The sequence below is a fragment of the Coenobita brevimanus genome, chromosome 41, assembly GCF_032717465.1.
Source record: "Coenobita brevimanus isolate Jiangsu-jjx chromosome 41, ASM3271746v2, whole genome shotgun sequence".
Taxonomy (NCBI): Eukaryota; Metazoa; Arthropoda; class Malacostraca; order Decapoda; family Coenobitidae; genus Coenobita; species Coenobita brevimanus.
The window spans coordinates 16,569,742-16,590,521 of record NC_136994.1 but is presented as its reverse complement, the minus strand read 5'-3'; the positions used below and the strand labels follow the sequence as shown (position 1 = coordinate 16,590,521).

Sequence of the window (20,780 nt, the reverse complement as noted above, 5' to 3'; positions counted from 1 at the left end):
ATTTCTTCAATACATGCTTCAACTCTCAAACAAAATACTATGCCTCTGTAATTCTCCATATTATGCAAACTCTCCTGCCTCTCTCAATGGCTTTTACATTTAATAACATGACCAATCTCTAATATTCTACATGGGAGGTTACATACTTGAGATACCCTAAATTCTGATCAATCTCTAAAATTCTAAATGGGCAGTTACAGATACATAAAACACTCTAAAATTAATCGATCTCTAAAATTTTACATGGGTAGTAGCTAGCAGATATATAAGACATCCTAAATTTTGACCTGATATATAAGAAAGACATCCTAAATTTTGATCAATCTCTTTTAGTCTGAATGGCTGGTTAGAGATACATAATACATCCTGAGTCAATCAAAATTATTACGTCCGAGAGGGGATGGCTATGGATAAATAAGAATCCCAATTTTATGAATCAAAATGGAACCATATCTCCTCTAAACCATTTCTATACTATGATGTATACAGTTCTTGAAAAATCCAGATGCTTTCAGTTCCAGAATAACTTTTGAAACTGGTGTAGTCTGAGATAGCCATTCTGCTTTCCTATTCCTGTCTTTGACAGACAGAACAATTACATTAAATTATTGCCAAATTCCCTCATTACTAAGCACCATGCTCTCCTGCCACATAAAGTTATATGGCAACAGCAGTAAAAATTATGTCCCCAGGCAGAAGGGATTAAGGGCAACCAAATCAGTCATATGATATCACTCTTCCTCTTATAGGAATCACCATATTGAGGTTAGCTATGGCACAACTGATGTTTTCTATGGACTGGAAGCAAAACTAAATGCTAAAGCCAGAGAATTACTCCACAACACTTGCTGGAATCTTTATATATATATATATATATATATATATATATATATATTCATTCATTCATTGCCAGATGCCATGTATCCCAGACAGGGTGGCCAATGGCTTAGAGTTAATTGTTTTACAGGGAGGGGCACTAATCCTCCACCAACCCCACTTGACACGTAGGGATGCCAACAGCATCTGGTGTTCCCAGGCGGTCACCCATCCAAGTACTAACCAGACCCAACGTTGCTTAACTTCGCTGATCGGACGGGAAGCGGCATATATATATATATATATATATATATATATATATATATATATATAAAAAAGCTGAGATGCATAATAAAATTTGTAACAATATGATTATCAACTTGGATTCTGACTGTCCTAGTGGCTAAATTTTTCCTAAGTGTGATGAGTATATGGCTAGTTCCCATGCCTGTAGCCATTTTTCACATTAACCCCTTAACCGCGGGGAGTTACTTTCGTGACACTTGGGAGCAAGGGATCATACCGCGGGGCGTCACTTTTGCGATTCTGTGTTATTTTGAATTCACCCAGGCTTTCAAGTGATAGCTTGTATCATCTATCCATACTGCCAATGTCCAACACTAGTCAGCACTCCTAATCTCATCTGTACTCCCATCCATTGTTGACAATTTAGCCATTTCTCCCCGTTCTTGACTCCCCTCCCTACCTTCCCTCCATTACCCTCTCCTCTCGCCTGCCCGGCCGTGCTACGCTAGGTAAATCTTCCCTGGAATTTTCCACTGATTTTATCCATTGAAATAAGTCCTATGCCCTATTCTTATACCAAATAATATATACCAAAAAGAAATAAGGTAAGTGAGAGTGCCATACACCTGGAATTGGCTAATTATCACCTGACAACACCTCACATGCACTCGTTCGCTAATATTCGCTGTTTATTTCCCCTTGAAATATGCCGTATAATCTATTCTCGTACTAAAAATATTGCCTAAGTGATATTTACATTTACCTGGAACTACCTAATTTATAATGTATTGTCTAGATTTCCTGCCAATCATTTCACTGCTATATATTAGCAACTGTCAAGAGGCTGACGTTGGCAGTAATGCATTTCCCTAGGTAGGCCACCCCGGCCCACCCCTATCAGTTCACTGTCATCTTCCAAGGTGAAAGCACGTCTGTTCACTCCTGCTAACTTCCGCCGCTTTTTAGCCCCATGCAAAGGGCCCTGTGACCTTTACCCCCTAGTAAACCTCGTGCGGAAAGAGGTAAAGGGCTGACAATTGAAAGAGAGTGACAATGATCTTTCTGTTGAGTAAAACAGTGCAAGTGGAATTGTAAATAATGTGTAAACATCAAGTGAAAGTAATGAATGTAAATATAAGTGAACAGTGGAAAATAGTTTTATATGTTACTTCAAGTGACAGTGCATAATACAGTGTAAATAAAATAGAAATGTAAATAATGTAAATAAAATAGAGAACATAAATAGAAATGTAAATGAGTAGTATTATAAGAATACGAGTATATATACTAGGAGTAATGAAAGTGAAAGTTTCACTCTAGCATGTATGAATACTATGAGTTATGAGAGTGAAGGTGAAAGTGACATTCACTCTCAATGCTAGTATACAGGACGAGAAAGTGAATGCTACGTATTTTACTGAAAGAAATTGACTGCCAACAGTGACAATAAACTACTATTACTGAAGGAAACTTATGGATAAAGACTGTAGATATATATGTTATATAGTAATAGAAATATAAACTGTGAGTGTTTTTATGAATAATAAATGACAACACCAGTGGCGAACTGGCGCAAGTGGGAAGGTCATACGCCCTCGTAATTTTCATTGTTTTCACTTTTTTTTTTTTTTTGAGTATGGATTCCAAACTATTTGAGAATCATAAAGTAGTGTTCCTAGTGATAATATCAGGCTGTGGTAATCATATTACGGGTTGTCGGGAAGTGTACAGTGGAGACTTCGTTACCCAACTTCAGAGGTCTCCACAAGTCCTACGGTACTCGACGAAAGCTCAACAAACACCCCAGGAGAAAGCTGAAGGTATGTGCCATAAGCATATGTGATTTTAATATTCTAGGACTAATAACTGATTTTTGGCAAATATTTTTAGAGAGTCTGTTGGAGCGCAAATATGCCTGCGGGTGCCGCAAGAAAAAGCAAAACAAGCCCACAGTTAAAGGGTTAATAGCAGTACCTCCCAGAGTAGTACCACCCATCTACCACCTTCATTATCATCATCATCATCAGGACCTCCTTTCCCACCTTAGGGCAGGGTAAGGAGTAGCAACGTCCAGACAGCCAAAGTTTGCCCAATGCAATGAGCCACACTTCCATTTACTTACCACCCAAGACCTCGAAATCCTGCCTCCATCTCATAGGCCAAAAAAAATTTCACCATGTTCTGCAGCTTCACATATACCTCTCTGATATAGCCATCAACCACCTACATTAACCAAAACTCATACGAAAACAAAACAAGACTGCAGATCATAGGCTCACCATGACAGGATTCGCACGCCTTGCCAGACACAGAAATATCTGCTCCGTTGACCATGCCTGCAGTAGTGGTGGTGGGGGTGGTGGGAGTTGGAGTAGGGGTAGGGGTAGTGGTGGCAGTGGTGGTCTTGCCGTTAGAGAGGGCAGCTGGGTTTGGTTTGTTGCTGTGGAGTAGTTAACCCCATGATAAACTCACAGTGAACAGAATATGCTGTAAATTTAAAGTAGATACCAGTATGACTGATTATAAAATATACAAACATTGTGCACAGTTACATTTGTACAGCAACTAATACTGCTACTACCACTATAATTATCTTTGTACTGAGAGTGATCAAAACTAAAGCTGTGGAAAGTTGGATGAGGCTGGTAATTACATGTTACAAGTGGAATATTTCAAATCTGATGCATGCAGATGATAATGTTCTCTTTGCTAACAGTGAATAGGATCTTAGAAGACTGTTCAAAATGTTAATGTGACTGAAGGACATGGCTTGAAACAAAAAGCAAGTGACACTGTTCAGAGGGAAAGTGATGTGCTTGTGAATGGGTAAATAAGATGAAGTATCTCAGTGCAGTAAAGTTGTAAAGAAAGCTAAAAGCTGAGTTGCTCAGAGTAAAAAGGTGGCCAGAGCCTAGAGGGGCTTTGATATGAAACCTGAGTATGCACACTGTAAGAGGATTGCCTGAAGGTATGTTAGTGTCCACACTGACTGAATACAATAAAATGATCATGGCGGTGCAAGAACACAATTATCACATTACTATAGAGTGAGACTGGTATGACAGAAGTGCAATAAGTCCAGAGTATCAGCAATGACATTGAAATTACTGAGGAATGCATGTGGAACCCATACAGTGGATAGTAAAATAAAGAATGTGATTCATGAAAGGTATGCTTTATAGATGTCTGATATAAGAGGGTAAAACTGAATGCTTAAAATACATGGTCATATGAGGAAAACAGTTGAAAACAGGATGGTGAATGGCTACACATGAATGACCTTGAAGACTCGGGAATGTGTAGTATGCCAAGAGGGTGGAGAGACATGATAAATGAGTTTGCAAGAAAGAAAGGTATGGAAGCTGAGAGCCCCACAGATGTGACAGACTCATGTTGGTTGGGCGATAATGTTTGAAGAGGCTCATAACAATGGTTTAGCTCCCCATTTTAACTGTCCATGAACAACTGAAGAGTTGATAGGAAGGGTGGGACTACATATTGTATGCTGTGATGAGGAGGGGCAGATTGAGATAGTTTGGCATGTTTAGGATGGAGGATGAAAACTGGGTGTGGAAAGTGAGAGCTGTGAATACTGAGGGTGAGGTTTTGAGAGGCAAACCAAAAAGACCCAGGATATGGTCATACTGTGTGACCTCAGGGATAAAGAACTGAATAGGAAGGCTGCCAGAGATCAAGAAGCATGAACAGCCGTTGATAGATGACCAAGGCCAATGCATGCAAGAACACTGGAGCCTTTATAAATGAAATGAACTGATGAATTGGTGAATGTTTATGAACTGCCTCTATAATGAAGAATACTGTGAGATAAAGCCAAGGTTTTCAGGGCTTGAATGATGTGCGAAAGTGTCTGCCCCATTTTACTGGCAAGGTGTTGATAGTTCTCCCACTCTTGTACTTCCTCTTCACTTGTTTCTGGACCTTATCTTAACCCATCTTTAGGTGAAAAAGAAGTCACAATGATGGTGATGATGATGATGATGATGATGATGATGATGATGATAATGATGATGATGATGATGATGATGATGATGATAATGATGATGATGATGATGATGATGATGATGATGATGACGATGATGATGATGACGATGATGATGATAGGATGGATGACGGTATACTCACTAGTTAGGAATGTAGACCTGCTTGAGCTTGGACTCTGCCTCAACCGCTTTGACTCGCTTCTGCTGCACGTAGCGGTCAGTGGTCTTCCACATGTAGTAATATTCAATTATGTTCTTTAGAGTCTTCCAAGGCAACTGCGCAGGGCAAACATCATATCAATCAGTGTTTTGTGTGCAAGCAAATGGTATTACACTAAACTTACATCAGCACTATTTGCAAAATCCATTGTCGTATCTAGCTCTTACACTTAATGAGTTTGTGGAAGGTGGGGATGCCTACCACTGAGTTCCTAGATGCACTGCTACCTACATGTGGCTCTACAATGAGTGACAAGTTAAACTGTTTCTTGTAACCCAAGAAACCATTTATTGCATTGGGTGGTAACTACATAACCAAACGGAGAAGTGGTGGTCTAGTAGGGTTTGGCACTCCAACTGGATGGGACCCATAAGATATACATCCGAAGGGTAAGTAGGGATCACTGTTCATACAGTAATACTCTGGAGCAAGTGAGGCTGGTCATCCTTGTCTTAGATATCAGGAATGAGTAGCTTTGCCTCTGACAAATACACTCCCGATGGGGCAAAAAAGTACTAGGTGATGGATGCAAGGATTATTCTTGCAATCTCCTGATATTTAATGCATCTTTAGGATGACTTTAAGAAATGATGAAGATATATGGTATGCCTTAATAACTTCATTGCTAAAGACCTGTGTAGGATGAATAAAATTATCAGGAAAATGCAAAAATAAAGAATACATCCTCTGACTGAAGAAGTTAGTATATAATAGGTCATGATCCCTAAACTCAAGGTCATATTATCAAACAAAACTTGCAGCTACCTCCCACAGTAGTGAAGTAACTTATGTTCTATGACAAAAATTTGTGGTGTATGAAGCACCTAAAAAAAATACATAGAGAACTTGAATTTGTATGCTCAGAATTCAAAGGTTGAATTCATGTTAGGGGAAAAAAAAAACTCAATTCAACAAAATACAACACTTATATACAGTACCCTTGCATCCAACACGGTAATATTGTCATGCACAGGTCCCATGTTGAACCAAAAACGTGTTGGACAAACAACAGAGCCTATGGGGAACAATGAATTATGTCAGCAACCCTAGGAAAAGTCACCCTAAATACCTACCATATACCTATACATATACTGGCACTACTGTAATTATAATAAATGGTACGTACTATGAATGATCAGTAACCTTTTGGGATAGTGCTGCTAGGCTTGCTGGGAATGGAAGGTGGTATCCAAGGCTGTAGGTAGTCCTACTGGGTCCCCAGAGGATGGCTGCTGATGTCACTAGCAGGTAATGGCTGCTGCTCCTCCTCAACCTCCCTCATAAATCCTTAGAAATTCCTCTCCCCTTTCTTCTTCCTCTCGACGATTTCTAGCTTGGTGGCCTGAGGGGGTGCCACCCCTTCTTGGGGTTCTCAGAAGGCTTCCTAGGCATCGTGAGCAGGGTAAAATGCAGTAGCAAGGGCAGAAAATGCAGCGAGAAAAAAGCACCGTCCAATGCGATTTATGCAACTGAATGGCGATGTGGCGGGAGAAATATAAACAAAACATCACGTGAGAACAGAAACGTTTTTAATTGGGCGACATCACGATCACGTCACGATAGTGGGCGGGGGAGGCTACTTGATTGGAAGTTTTGATTGGCTGTCAGCATCACAGGAACATCCAGTATGACCGTGTTGGACCGGGGATGATCGTGCTAGAGGCGAACTCTGAGGATTTCACCCACTTCTCGGAGCTCCGTCCGTGTTATGCTAATGCACCTGTGTTACAGTAATTAAATCATGTTAAATCGTACTAATATTTTGCTCTCCATGCTGGACGCAAATCATGCTAGACAAATGCATGTTGGACGCGAGGGTACTGTATATTGTATATATAAAAATAAGAACCAAAAGACTGCTTGTGGTGCAGACCATATCCTATTTAATGAAAGAGATGTGCTTAATTTTGGACAAACAGCAATTACAAATAATTAAAAATTTAAAAAATAAGACCATAAAAAGATTTACAGTACTACTGCATGCTGTGTTACCTGTATTTATTATTATTATAACATAAGCCAGACAAATAAGCATCAAAGGAGCAGTCACACAACTCCTTTGTAATAACTTACAAAGTCTTGTCTGATGTCGTTGAAGTCCTTGCCATATTTTTCCAGCGCTTCCTCAAACAAGTTGGCCTCTGATGCTGACCATTCCTCCATCTCGTCCCGACACAACACCGGTCCCGTGGCGGGAATCAACGAGCACAAGGCTTTACTTATGTCATAGTTGTGCTTGTGTAGTGTGTCCATTGCATGGAACTGTAACAACAAGGATACTGTATAAGGCTAAACAAGAATTGTAAGCTGTACACCTGATTAATATGCTTTCATTTACCAACAGGAAAAGAATGAAACTCTTAAACATCCAAAGGGATAGCTACTGGCTACATAGCTAAAATATTTACAATGAGCACTAAGTATAATTTTTCCTATGCGAGAGGAGGCAAAGAATACAGCATATCTATATATGAGGTATGACATGCTTAAAATAGTGTATGCTTTCATAGGAGCTGGAGTTACTACACAGACACCTGGAAACCTGAGTACAGTATTACAAAATGGCAACTTAATCATGACTCTTTGCACAGCATTCATACAGTGTGTCAATGGATTTAACCAGAATGATTCAGTAATATGCACCATATACAACTAACATCAATTATATCATTATCATATTATTATTATCTTCATCTCAGGTATCTTGTTCACTCCTGGAAACCCTCAGACAGAGGATTGTCATGACAGAACTGCCTCCAGGTTACTTTATCTTCATATATTCTATCACTTTCTCAAACATTACTCTACCTGCAAGAGAATACTACCCAAACACACAAACTGGTACCCACCAACGTGACATCTCGGGAGGCGGCCGCAGCGCTCATGTGTAGTGATGGCTGCTTGACTGACGAGGAGCAGTCAAGGGCACGCGCAAACGTCCCCACTGACCGGGACATAACGAGGAATTGGTCTATCTGGCGGTCAGTGAGGCCATGGTTGGGCGTCCACACCAAACTCTCCAGTTCACTCAGGTTACGCCCATCACTCTCACCTGAACCAAAGCAAAATAAGTCATTTTTGTGATGTGCATTTTCAGCTTTTAAGTCAACAGTAAATTTAAGTTCTATTGCTACCTGTAAAATATGAAGTCCAAAGTAAATCAATGTATGGATGTTTCTCAAAGCTCTACTGCAACCTACAAAGTTTAAAATTAACAGTAAATGAGAGACAGAGAGAGAGAGAGAATCAGTAAGTTTCATAACTAAAGGTACAGTTGATTTGACCCTGTAGAGAACTGTAATGCAAGTCATCCCCTTTCCCCCATCCCAGTACATGCACAGGTGTTTCAGGCTCCATTAAAAGATCAATACGACTCCCGTACAGAGAGCACAGGTGACACAGTCAAGCTGGGAAACTTGTTTACCTTATCAAACCATTTGATATAAAATAAATAAACAATTAAAATAAAATACTGTACTAGTATTTGTCTCACCACTGGATATAATTAAAAGGGAGTGAAAAAAGTCAAACTAACTGCTGTTGTTATTTTACATATGCATATTTTTTTTTAATGCAACAGTGAATTATATCTTATTTGCTGAGAACCCTTCACTAGAGACAATTCCAGAGCTGAACATAATCATAAGGGTACAGTAGCAAAAACAAATACAAGGACTGTATCATCACTACAGTGAGAGAGCTAAACTGCATTGAACACAAGCAAAGGTAACACCAAATCCATACTAGGATGTTAAGATCCTAAAGCAAAGGATCCAAAGGCAGGGTATCCCAACCTATAGTCCTTTCACTCTGACTTGGCCCAGGTTTCTGGACTCTTGTGGCACATTTCATGTAGCTCAGTAGTAGAAAAAGACAATGCTACTGCCTTCCAGCCTTTCTACAGAACTTCATCTAGACGAGTAAAATATTCTAGCACTAATCTACTCAAAATCCACAATGGAGAGAAGGCAATTTTAGGTCAAGTTAGAGTAAAGTGAGAATAGTCAACCTGTACCACTGACAGTATGTAATTATACATAATAGATACAAATCGGTACACATTAGAAAACGGTTAAACAAGATCAAAAGCCATTAGAATATTCATTATTAACCATATTAGCAAGTACGTGATAGGGTACAGCAGGGAAGGAAGGTTGTTGGCACACTGAAAGCAGTGATGAGAAATAGGGAGGTGAGTATGGAAGTTAACAAGTCACTGCATGATGGTATTGTGATCCCTACCCTGACGTATGGAAGCGAGGCGTGGACCTTGCAAGAGGGGAACAAGTCAAGAGTGAGAGCAGTGGAAATGAGTTACTTGAGAGGAGCATGTGGAGTGACATGGAGGGATAGGTTGACGAATGAAGAAGTGAAGGAAAGCTGAGGGGGTAGATGTGGATGTGGTTGAAAAGATTAGGAGAAATACACTGAGGTGGTTTGGACATGTGGAGAGGATGGAGAATGAAAGACTGACTAAGAGGGTGTATGTAGGTGAGGTGGAGGGAGGGAGAGGGAGGGGTAGACCGAGGATGAGGTGGAGGGATGGAGTTGAGAGGTATATGAGGGAGGGGGGGGGTGAGTTGGGGGGAGGGGAGTCAAATGGTGGGTGACAGAGTGACTTGGAGGCGTTTTGTCTGCGGCCACCCTTTGCGGGATTAGGGCGTCGGGCTATAGATAGATAGATAGATAGCAATACAAAAAGTGATCTGGATTCCAAAGGAAGAGGTTGACTCAAAAATTTAAAAAAATACAAGGTACCAAAACAAGTGTGCAATTGTCTTAGGGATGAATACAGTCATCCTACAAGATATGTTAAACAGGCACCCTGGCTTTAGTATGAAGGGACAGTTCAAGATCAAATCAATAAATACTGCTGATGGAAATTTCCTTCAAGATGGCTCAGCACAGAACCTAATAATGCAATAAATTACAAGCAGTCTGCATTATACACTTGGAATACGTTCAAAAATTTCTCGACTTCTTTCGTACAATTTGTACAGCTAGTAGTCCTAGGCTCATCTACACATTAACCCAGTAGTCTGTGCACTGAAACTGCCCATTCCATGCAATCCACAATCCTCCTCTCAGGATACTGGGAGGCAAGGGAGGGAGGGATGTATAACTGGGCAGCTCCATCACCCAGTCATACCAGTGTCACACATGAAAGCATTCCTCTCCAGCACCAATAAAATGAAATGGACTGGCAGATCAGTTTGAAATGCAGCAATGAAGCTCTAACTGGTAATTTTGTGGTAATCTATAAGACCTGAATGCAAATAACACATACATTAAAAATCCTCCAACCTAACTACCAATAATCTAAATATCCCAATACTACAAATTTTTCAAGGCAAAATATCTAAAAATTTTTCTGAGCCTTTTTCAGAATTTTCTGGCTTTATCTAAGGATTTATCTGAGATGGACTTGCCCTTGGGCTTGGATGTACCTGCCTGCAACTATTCATCTACAATTCCATGCATTTCTGGTGAGTAAAACAATAACCCATATCATTATGAGTGTTTTTTTAAGGATCACGTACATACAGTATTTCTAATGTTTTCAAAGGTCCCTCCCAATAGTCTGAATAATACAAGAGTCTGATGGACCCTCGGTCCCCTGCCATTCGAATTACAGGACTTTTACTGTATACAGATGGCAATGAGGATTTACTTCATATATTTCTATAGTACCAAACAACTTGGACTGCCAAGTACAGAAATTAATCAAGTTCATTCATATCAACTAGTAAGAGATTTTCAGCCATTTTGCAGCTTACTTCCTGCAGTTCAAAGGCAGATTAAGATAATAATACAACTCAACGTCCTTGCCATAAAACTTCTCCACAACTACCACCATAGTCTACTGGTAATCTATTGTTATATCTATAGCCTGACGCCCTAATCCTGCAAAGGGTGGCCGCAGACAAAACGCCTCCAAGTCGCTCTGTCACCCACCATTTGACTGCCCTCCTCAAATCACTCCCCCCTCCCTCATATACCTCTCAACTCCATCCCTCCACCTCATCTATTGTTATAACTCATTATTCAAAAAATAGAGAAAGAGATCAATTTTACCCCAGAGAGTACTATAGAATTTTGTGACTACCACCATATTTAAGTGCTAATCTCATGTTACAACTCTTTAAGATGGACAGTTAGAAATTTACCCCTACTTAAAATTAACAAGAGTATAGTTATGGGCAAAGCTTATGGTACTCACCTTCTTTTAATAAATTTGTTATGTCTGCTTGGTACCTAGATCCCACTCTGATCTCCCCCTTGTCCGCCAGTAGAGTTTTCTGTTGTGGGTCATACACCAGGGAGTAGAAGAATGTGTCCTGGAGGTGGGAAAAAGCAAAGATCATCATCATCATCAACCATCATCATCATCATCATCAAAATCATCATTATGACCCTTTTCCCACAAAAGATGTGGTGGGCAGGGTTGAAAAAACAGGAGTAAATATGAAAGGGGGAACAATAACTATAGCATTTCCAATGATGACCTAGAAATATTTAGGTAGTGTGATGAGCAATGACAGGAGTTTAAAAAAAAAAAAAAAAAAAAAAAAAAAAAAAAAAAACACCAGGGAAGGTTGTACAATACACTGAAAGCAGTGAGAATTAATGGCGTAGCGAGGAAGAGTGTAAAGACGGCAGTGAATTACAGTAGTATGAGCATGATCCCCACTCTATGGAAGTGAAGCTTGGACACTGCTGGAAGGATGCAAGTCAAGAGTGAGAGGAATGGAAATGAGTTATGTGGGAGAAGCATGTGGAGTTATGGCAGACATACAAGGTGGATGTGCTGGAAAGCATCAGAAGTACCTTAAGATAGTCTGGCCTTGTGGAGAAAATAGAGAATGGGAGACTGACTAAGAATGTGTACAGTATATGAATGAGGTGGCAGGGATAAGGGACATTGATGATGAGGTGATGTCAGAGGAAAGTGATATATCACACCCTAAGGGTGCAGCAGACACTGTGGAAAACTATGCAAACATTGACCCAGACTGCACCTAACCATTAACATCATCCTGAATCTATAACCATATCCATGGAATGAACTGGAAAGCATTGAAGTAAACGAACTATCAAAGGACTGCCATGTGAAATGGATAACACATCCAGTTATTCATCCATCAGCAGTTAGGAAAGCAAAATGTATTGTAGCAGAAATGACTAAATTTCATTACTGCATACTGAACTCTGATATGACTGATGACCACATTCTTAAAACATAAATGGTGATGGAGAAGACAAGCCCTAAATTTCATAGACACTTACGGAACACCCATAGTTACAGCATGATTAGCCTGCATCCAACATTATACACAGCAAGCACCTATAACACAGGCCACATGTTCTAATCACAAGCATCAAAAAATAACTCAAGTTAAGGAAAACACAGCAAGCACCTATAACACAGGCCACATGTTCTAATCACAAGCATCAAAAAATAACTCAAGTTAAGGAAAACACAGCAAGCACCTATAACACAGGCCACATGTTCCAATCACAAGCATCAAAAAATAACTCAAGGAAGTTTACCCTTCTTTTCACAATTCATGGTTTAATTATATGGCAGTAAATTTTACACTCATCAACCTATCTTGAAATAGACATTTTTTATCTTTAGTAGCATTATTTTCATCCTCCGACCTCTTTTCTTCCAAATAAGGATGCGGTGAGGGTAGGGTGTGAAAGATAAAGAAAGAGAAAGTATGAAAGAGGAAGACGCATCAACAGCATGTCCGTGAAATGAGCAATATTTATTCACATATCACTCAGTCCTGCAACCCTGACTCCAATTTACAGGCCTAACCCTCTGCATTTTTTCATTTATAAAAGCACTTCCCATTTCCTGTACTTCATTATTTATAACAAATGAAGTACAGGGATACAAGTCATTACTGAGTTAAGGAAGGAGAAACTCTGTCACAATACTGATAGGAAAAAAAAAGTACAGTAATAAACAAATTAAACAAATAATGGAATACAGTACAGGGCAACTTACATCTTTACTGAGGTAGGCAAGGAGGAGCTCTGTCTCGTTGAGAAGTGTGACGGTACACTTGCCACGGATGTGTGTAGCCGGGAGAGTCTCAATCTGGCGTGACAAGAAGAGCTCCCGGTGTCTGAGTTGGTGCCGCTCCTGTGTACTCAGGGTCTCACCGGTGGGGGTAACTACAACAGGGCCAGGTATCCCCGTCCCCGCACCCGCCCCTGCTCCCGCTCCCGCCCCGGATCCCTGCCCCGCTACCGCTCCCGTCCCTGTCCCCGCCCCAGCTCCCGCCCCTCCACCCGCAACTTCCCCTGTAGTGCTTTCTTCGCCATCACTGTCGTCCTCATCTAAGGCACCTGCAAAGAGAAGAAAATATAAGAATTAAATGCCAAGCTTCATCATACTGAGGTTGGTCATGATACAGCTAATGTTTTCTATGGACTGGAAGCCAAAGCAAGTGATAAAACCCGCTGATTACCTCCCAGAAGTTGCTAGAGGGTGTTAGAAAAAAAAAATCTATGATGGTAGTAAGATTTAACTGTGAAAATCTTCGCTTGTTCTTTACTTCTGAGTTCCTTGTACTAGGAGTAAAGGAAATGTAGGAATGAATAACAGAGAAAAATACCATAGTTTTCTTGTTATTGGTGATAAGAGTGACAGCAAGATATTACCTGCTTCATCAATACTATGCTGTCTAATTAACATCCTCAGAAATATAAAAGGCACCTGCTCTTGATCTCTATCCACAATAACACTATTTATTATAGAGTTAGTGTCATCAACATATTACCCCACACCACAGTCCACATTATCCTAAACAATACTCTTTAAGAGATGTAAAGCCAGAGAAAAACTCTTTTAAATGTGTAAGGCAATGCAAAAACCAGCATTCTTTATTTAAGTGCAGCAAAGAAATAAACATCACACTTCAGTTATGTGAGATAAAGCAAAATCCTTAGAGATATACAGTATTATTCATCTAATCCTTTTTGTTCTATAGTGTGTTTGGGCTCGGGAACAGACTACAGTACTGTACTCAATTTCAATATTTAAACTGAATGACCAGTTTCCTATACAATCACTCCAGGGATTTAAATCCTCTAGGTAAAAAAACACTAGACCATCTGGCATCCTTTTTTTTTTTTTTTTTTTTTTTTTTTTTTTTTTGTCAGGAAGAAGGGACCAACGGCTAGGAGACCACAAGATTGTTCCCTCCAAGAAAAAATATAAACAAGATAACTGAGACCCAAATTCAATATCCATTCACTCTGAGATGCCTGGACACATGCGTTTGAAAGCCTGGAGGTCAACAATATAACCCAACCATCCACTCACTTGATGTAGAGCTGCCTACTTCTTCCTTAGCCTTTATCATTCTTTTTCTGTGCCTGCCCTCCTCTCTTCCTATTTCTCCCATCTTTCCTGTCACTTCTTAATGCTTTTCTTTCCTTTACAGGTGGATTTACATTGAGTGACAAGCCAAATGGTTTCCTGTAAGCCAAGAAACCATTTACAACGCTGGGTGGTAACCACATAACCAAACCATACGTGTTCCCTACGTGTCAACAAGTGGGTTGGTGGAGGATTAATGCCCCTCCCCATAAAACAAATAACTCAGAGTCAAATGGCCACCCCTTACGGGACTGTGGTGTCTGGCAATAGATAGATAGATAGACTCCTTAAACAATCCCTCTTAGGCCACACACAAAGAGCACCTTAACTCACTTCACCACCAGGCATCAACTCACCAATACCAACCTACTACATAAAACTCCCAAAATGGATGAACGAAAAACGGACACATGAACAAAAAAACGGACACATAAACAAAAAAACGGACAAACAAAAAACGGAGATGAGCAAAAACCGGCCCCTCCAAACTCTACATCGCAGCGAACTAAAACCGATATTATTGGTGAACGTGTAAATAACAAAACAATTAACCAGCCTTTCCATTCAGTTCACAAAGGGACGTGCACAATAAAACTAATATTCATGATAAATAATTACGGCCAGTTATTATAAAACGCTCTACTGCATTAGCTTGATTGAATTACTGTATTGTTAATAATAATAATAATAATAATAATAACAACCAACCACAAACACACCAACAATAATAATAATAACAAAAAATAATAACACCATGCCCTCTACTGGGATGATCATAGCAAAAAAAAAAGGAAAAGAATAAAAGAAACCAATTATATATATGCCCTGAAAGAGAGAGAGAGAGAGAGAGAGAGAGAGAGAGAGAGTAAAATAGAGGAACTGAGGCATGGACTATATCTTTCCCTTTTATTTCAAGTGCCGGTGTGCTTTAAATACTAGAGAGAGAGAGAGAGAGAGAGAGAGTAAAATAAGGCTACAGGCATGGACTATACTTTTCCCTTTTATTTCAAGTGCTGATGAGCTTTAAATATTAGAGAGAGAGAGAGAGTAAAATAAGGCTACAGGCATGGACTACATCTTTCCCTTTTATTTCAAGTGCCGTGTGCTTTAAATATTTCAAAACCCACATTTTTAAAGAGAAGCATATGGAAGGGTGTGATGAGCAGTGCCTTGCTAAAGAGAGGGCTATGTAAATGGCGAGTGTGATATGTAAACGCCATGGCTGGGGATGCGTGGGTGATAGGTGGGGATATGTGGTACTGTGTGGCAGTATGTGGGTGGTATGTGGGTGGTATGTGGGTGATATGTGGTCTTATGTATGAAACATGTGGTGTTATGTAGGCAATATGAGTTGTGTATGCAGTATGTGGGGTTATGCAGGAAGTATGAGGTTATGTAGGCAGTATGTGGTGCTATAGCACTGGCCACAGGATGTCAGCAATATGATATGCAATGGAGGCTGATAACTGTTAGCATCTGTATTCCTATTTGAATTTGGATTTTCTTTTGAGGGCAGAAATTAGTAAAATAAAGGGATTATTTTCAATCAACCGATACGACACTGACAATACATGCATACACAATTGTATACATATATACATACATACATCATATAAAATACATACATACAGCAATGAGAGAGAGAGAGAGAGAGAGAGAGAGAGAGAGAGAGAGAGCGCACCCAGCCTAGCCACAGCAACTACTGGTAATAGGAGTTTGAAAAATTACCAGTTGTGTGAAAACAGTTGAGTTCAGAACAGCAACACTGCACCCAGATGTACATTCCAAAGAGAGCAGAAATGACTAACAATAATAGTTACAACACCACTAGGATTAACTACTACTACTACTAGCACCAGCAGCAGTTGTTGTTGTAAATAATAATAATAATAATAACGGGAATATACCGTAAGTAATCAACAAACGATGTTGCTAAATGGGGTCAGCACTAATTAATTCAACTTTAACCACTTCAGTACGAGGCGACTTTCCTGAATTGTGTAAAACCGTCTGCTGGTAACAAGAATTGCTATAAGAGATCTACAGGATTCGCTTGGTGCGGGAGGGGGACGCCTTCACGTGGTAACACCAACACCCATATGTGACCGGGAGGTGGATCTGCCCAGTTATACAAATGTCCCCGAGACGACGATGGTGGACATACAAGCAACTTCAGCCTGCAGTCCACGGGGTATAAGCATCAGATGAACTAGATATATTTCCTCTTCCATCCAAAATTAGCACATGTGCATTCCTCCTGTTGACCCACTTTACCGCATTTATTTTTATGTATCAAAAAGCGCTGGAAAAGATTGGTAAAAAAAAAAAAAAAAAAAAAAAAAAAAAAAAAAAAAACGGGTACTGATCTAGAACTGAAAACGAAAAAGCGTAATTGAAGTGACGACATTAAGAGCATGAAACAGGACTATTAGGCCTATATACGGTACGTCCCTGGCGAACAAATAAATAAAAGGCGAGGGGAAAGATTGCCAGTTGGGAAAAAAAAAAAAAAAAAAAAAAAAAAAAAAAAAGGCATTGATCTAGGACTAAACGAAATAAAAAAATCATCATCAAGGGAATAACAATCCGAAACAGGACTATTATATAAAACGGGCCGCTTACTGAAAAAAGGCGCGGGAAAACTGATTGGCGGGAAAAAAGCGCGGGTATTGATCTGGGGGTGGTGGTGGTGGAAGCTACAAGATAACGTTTGTTGTCACCAGGCGTCGCTTCCCTGTCCCCCTCGCGATGCTCTTTTGTTTGGGGGGACTATACAGTTTTCACTCACCGTCACTAGCCGCTGTTTATACTTTATTTATTTATTTATTTATCTGAGGGGGAGAAGGAAGAAAACCCTAATCCCGGACCCCTGTACGTTCCTGCTAAAACGACACGATACACTGATAAGAAAAAAATATAAAGTAACATTTCTCCCCGCCGACTGGGTATAGACCTCATAGCCTGTTCCGTGAAGCCCGGGAGTCGTCCTACCTACCACACACTTCCCATGTCACCGTTCAGGCGCTAATCCCCACCGTCCATACTGAATACATGCTTTCTCATTCAGGACTGGTGTGATGGTAATACTAGCATGGGTGTTTTTCTGACATGTCCGTTGTCTTGTGGAAAATCAGTCCAGTCTGTTTCAACTACTAATTACTCGTTAGAAAAAAAAAAAAAAACTCCACTGAATAATATTGTCGAGAGAGAGAGAGAGAGAGAGAGAGAGAAACTACGCTGAACAAAACTGCCTAGAGATAGCAAGGGAAAAAATACGCTGAACAAAATTGCCTAGAGACAGCAAGGGAAAAAATACGCTGAACAAAATTACCTAGAGACAGCAAGGGGAAAAAAATACGTTGAACAAAATTACCTAGAGACAACAAGGGAAAAATGTACGCTGAGCTAAATTCCCTTGAGACAAGGGAAAAAAATACGCTGAACAAAATTGCCTAGAGACAGCAAAGGGAAAAAAATACGGAACAAAATTGCCTAGACTCTGCAAACGGAAAAAAATACGCTGAACAAAATTGCCTAGAGACTGAAAGAGGAAAAAATACGCTGAACAAAATTGCCTAGAGACTGAAAGGGGGGAGGGGAAGCGTGAGACTGAAAGGGAGAGGGGGTACGGTCATATCTATAATTTTCATTCGCCAGTTCCTCGTTGTTTATATAAGATGGTCCATATATTGCGCCTCCCTGTCCTGTATGGTGTAGAAATGGCTCAGTCGGCGGGTGTGGGGAGCGCTAACATTTTGGCTTTGACAGGATTCCGGGGGCTTGAATGGTGGGTAGATGTGTACATGGCCCACGTAACTTGACAGATGCGTGGTTAGTTTCTACAATCTCTCAACTGGATACTACAATCTCTCTCTCTCTCTCTAACTGGATACTACTCTCTCTCTCTCTCTCTTTCTCTCACACACACACAACTGGACAGACTTGTGCTAAGGTTGTACAATCACACTTTCTCTCTCTCTCTCCTTACCCTCATAATTAGGCGGGAAAAAGATCAGGATGAGGATCAATACTGCTTTTCGCTCAATGTGTAAATCATATTTCACTTTATTTTTACTTTAATATTTTCATTCTTTATTTCTCTTTCGTGTTTCAGTTTATTTTGTCATTTATTTTTTCATTTTCATTTCTTATTTTCCTCTCGGGTTTTCGTGTCTGTCGGATCCATTACTTTCTCGCTCAATGTGTAAATCATGCCTCACGTTTTTTTTTTCTTTCCTTCGGGTTTTCGTCTGTCGGATCCATTGCCTTTCGCTCAACGGGTATGTTTCACGGTTTATTTATTTTTTATTTTTTCCTTTCAGGTTTTAGTCTGTCGGGTCCATTGCTTTTCGTTCAACGTGTAAATCATGCCTCACGGTTTATTTTTATTCATTTTTCTTAAGGGTTTTCGTCTCTGTCGGCTCCACTGCCTTTCGCTCAATGTGTAAATCATGTTTTTGTTTATTTCTTTCGGGTTTTCGTCCGTCGGATCCGCTGCCTTTCGCTCAATGTGTAAATTTTTTTTTTTTTTTCGTTTTTTTTCTTTCTCGTCCCTGCGTCCCACTCACTGAACTGACCTGTACTGACAGCTTGTTTTTTTTTTGTACAGTTGCAGTTTTTCCTACTTCAGGGTTTCGTGTTTTTTTCGTTCATTTTTTTTTGGGGGGGTGGGGGTAAAGGGGGGACAGTTCATCCATCTATTGATTTATCTATTAACCGCTCTTATATTGTGACGTCAAATTTTCGTCTAAGCTGTGGGACGTTTGCACAACCAGTAACTCAAATAATAATAATAATAATAATAATAGTAGTAGTGGTAGCAGTAGTAGTAGTAGTCGTGGTAGTAGTAGTAGTAGTAGTAGTAGTCGTGGTAGCAGTAGTAGTAGTAGTAGTAGTCGTGGTAACAGTAGTAGTAGTAGTAGAATAGTAATAATAATAATAATAATAATAATAATAATGGGTTTATCGAATTAATGTGGCTTTGGCTTGCTCATACATCTACTGCAAATCTAGTAGTGAAAAAGAAAGAAAAAAAAGACATGATAGCACTTCCTGTTCTGTACAAAGGTTGTGTGGACGAGAGAGAGAGAGAGGGGGGGGGGTGATAGGAAGGGTGAAGTGAGAGGGGAGAAAAATGGGACAGAAATGTGATGGAGAGAGGGGACGGGGGGAGAAGGGAGAGAGAGGAGAGGGAGAGAGGAAGGTAGACTGAGGAAGAGAGGGAAGGGGAGGGGAGAGAGAGGAATGACAGAGGGAAGAGGGGGGGATAGGGTGAGGAAAGAGAGGGGGAAAGGGGAGGGAAGATAGGGGGAAAGGGGAGGGAAGATAGGGGGAAAGGGGAGGGAAGACAGAGGGAGAGAGGGGAGGGGAGAATGGAAAAGGAGAGGGGTGTAGGTAGCAGGGGGGAGGGGATGAGAATGGAGGGAGAGAGAGAGAGAGAAGCGTGACAATACAGACAAAGTAATAAGGCTTTCAACACTAACACCATTACGCATTACAAGATCAAAGGTTTCAATACCAAATGCACTTATATTTTTAACTATGTGGGATTATGTTTACCTCTATCTATCTATCTATCTATTGGCGCCGTAATCCCGTAAGGTGTGGCCACAAACAAATCGCCTTCATGTCGCTCTGTCCTCAAATCACCCCCTATCCATCTCCACGTCAGTCCGCTCTCTCTCTCTCTCTCTCTCTCTCTCTCTCTCTCTCTCTCACACACACACACACACACACACACACAAAGTAGTAAGTGGCAGGTTACCATCTTCCTGGGAGGTACTACCAAAGGAGTGTAGTGAGGCTAAGGTACGATAGTTAGCTTTGCAACACTCCCAGGCGGGGAACTCAACCACATACACCAGGTAGTCAAAGTTCGGTCTGAGACTACTACTCATACATATCTGCACTACACAGCTCATATTCTTAAGGGTTATGTCCCCTCCATGTTCCCAGCACCTCGCCGTGTGGAGGGACCCTGATCGGACACTGGCGAGACGCTTGCTTGCAGTCGATGGGTTTGCTCGTCCATATAAACCGCACCAGAGCAAAAAACAAATAAAAACTACTATCAAAACACAGCATCTCTCAACACAAACCC

At 40.4% G+C, this 20,780-nt stretch overlaps 1 protein-coding gene across 2 annotated transcripts in view; it reads right to left on the bottom strand.

Moving 5' to 3' along the window:
* Positions 1-20,780, bottom strand: part of MTA1-like (metastasis associated 1-like) — a 94,039-nt gene that overhangs the window by 18,426 nt on the left and 54,833 nt on the right. For both annotated transcript variants that reach the window (XM_080270546.1, XM_080270545.1), the window contains exons 4-9: positions 13,301-13,644; positions 11,504-11,621; positions 8,133-8,335; positions 7,357-7,545; positions 5,206-5,339; positions 3,342-3,502 (exon numbers count right to left, since the gene is read on the bottom strand). In XM_080270546.1, the coding sequence (XP_080126672.1) occupies positions 3,342-3,502; positions 5,206-5,339; positions 7,357-7,545; positions 8,133-8,335; positions 11,504-11,621; positions 13,301-13,644 (1,149 nt within the window). The remainder of the gene's footprint in view (positions 1-3,341; positions 3,503-5,205; positions 5,340-7,356; positions 7,546-8,132; positions 8,336-11,503; positions 11,622-13,300; positions 13,645-20,780) is intronic.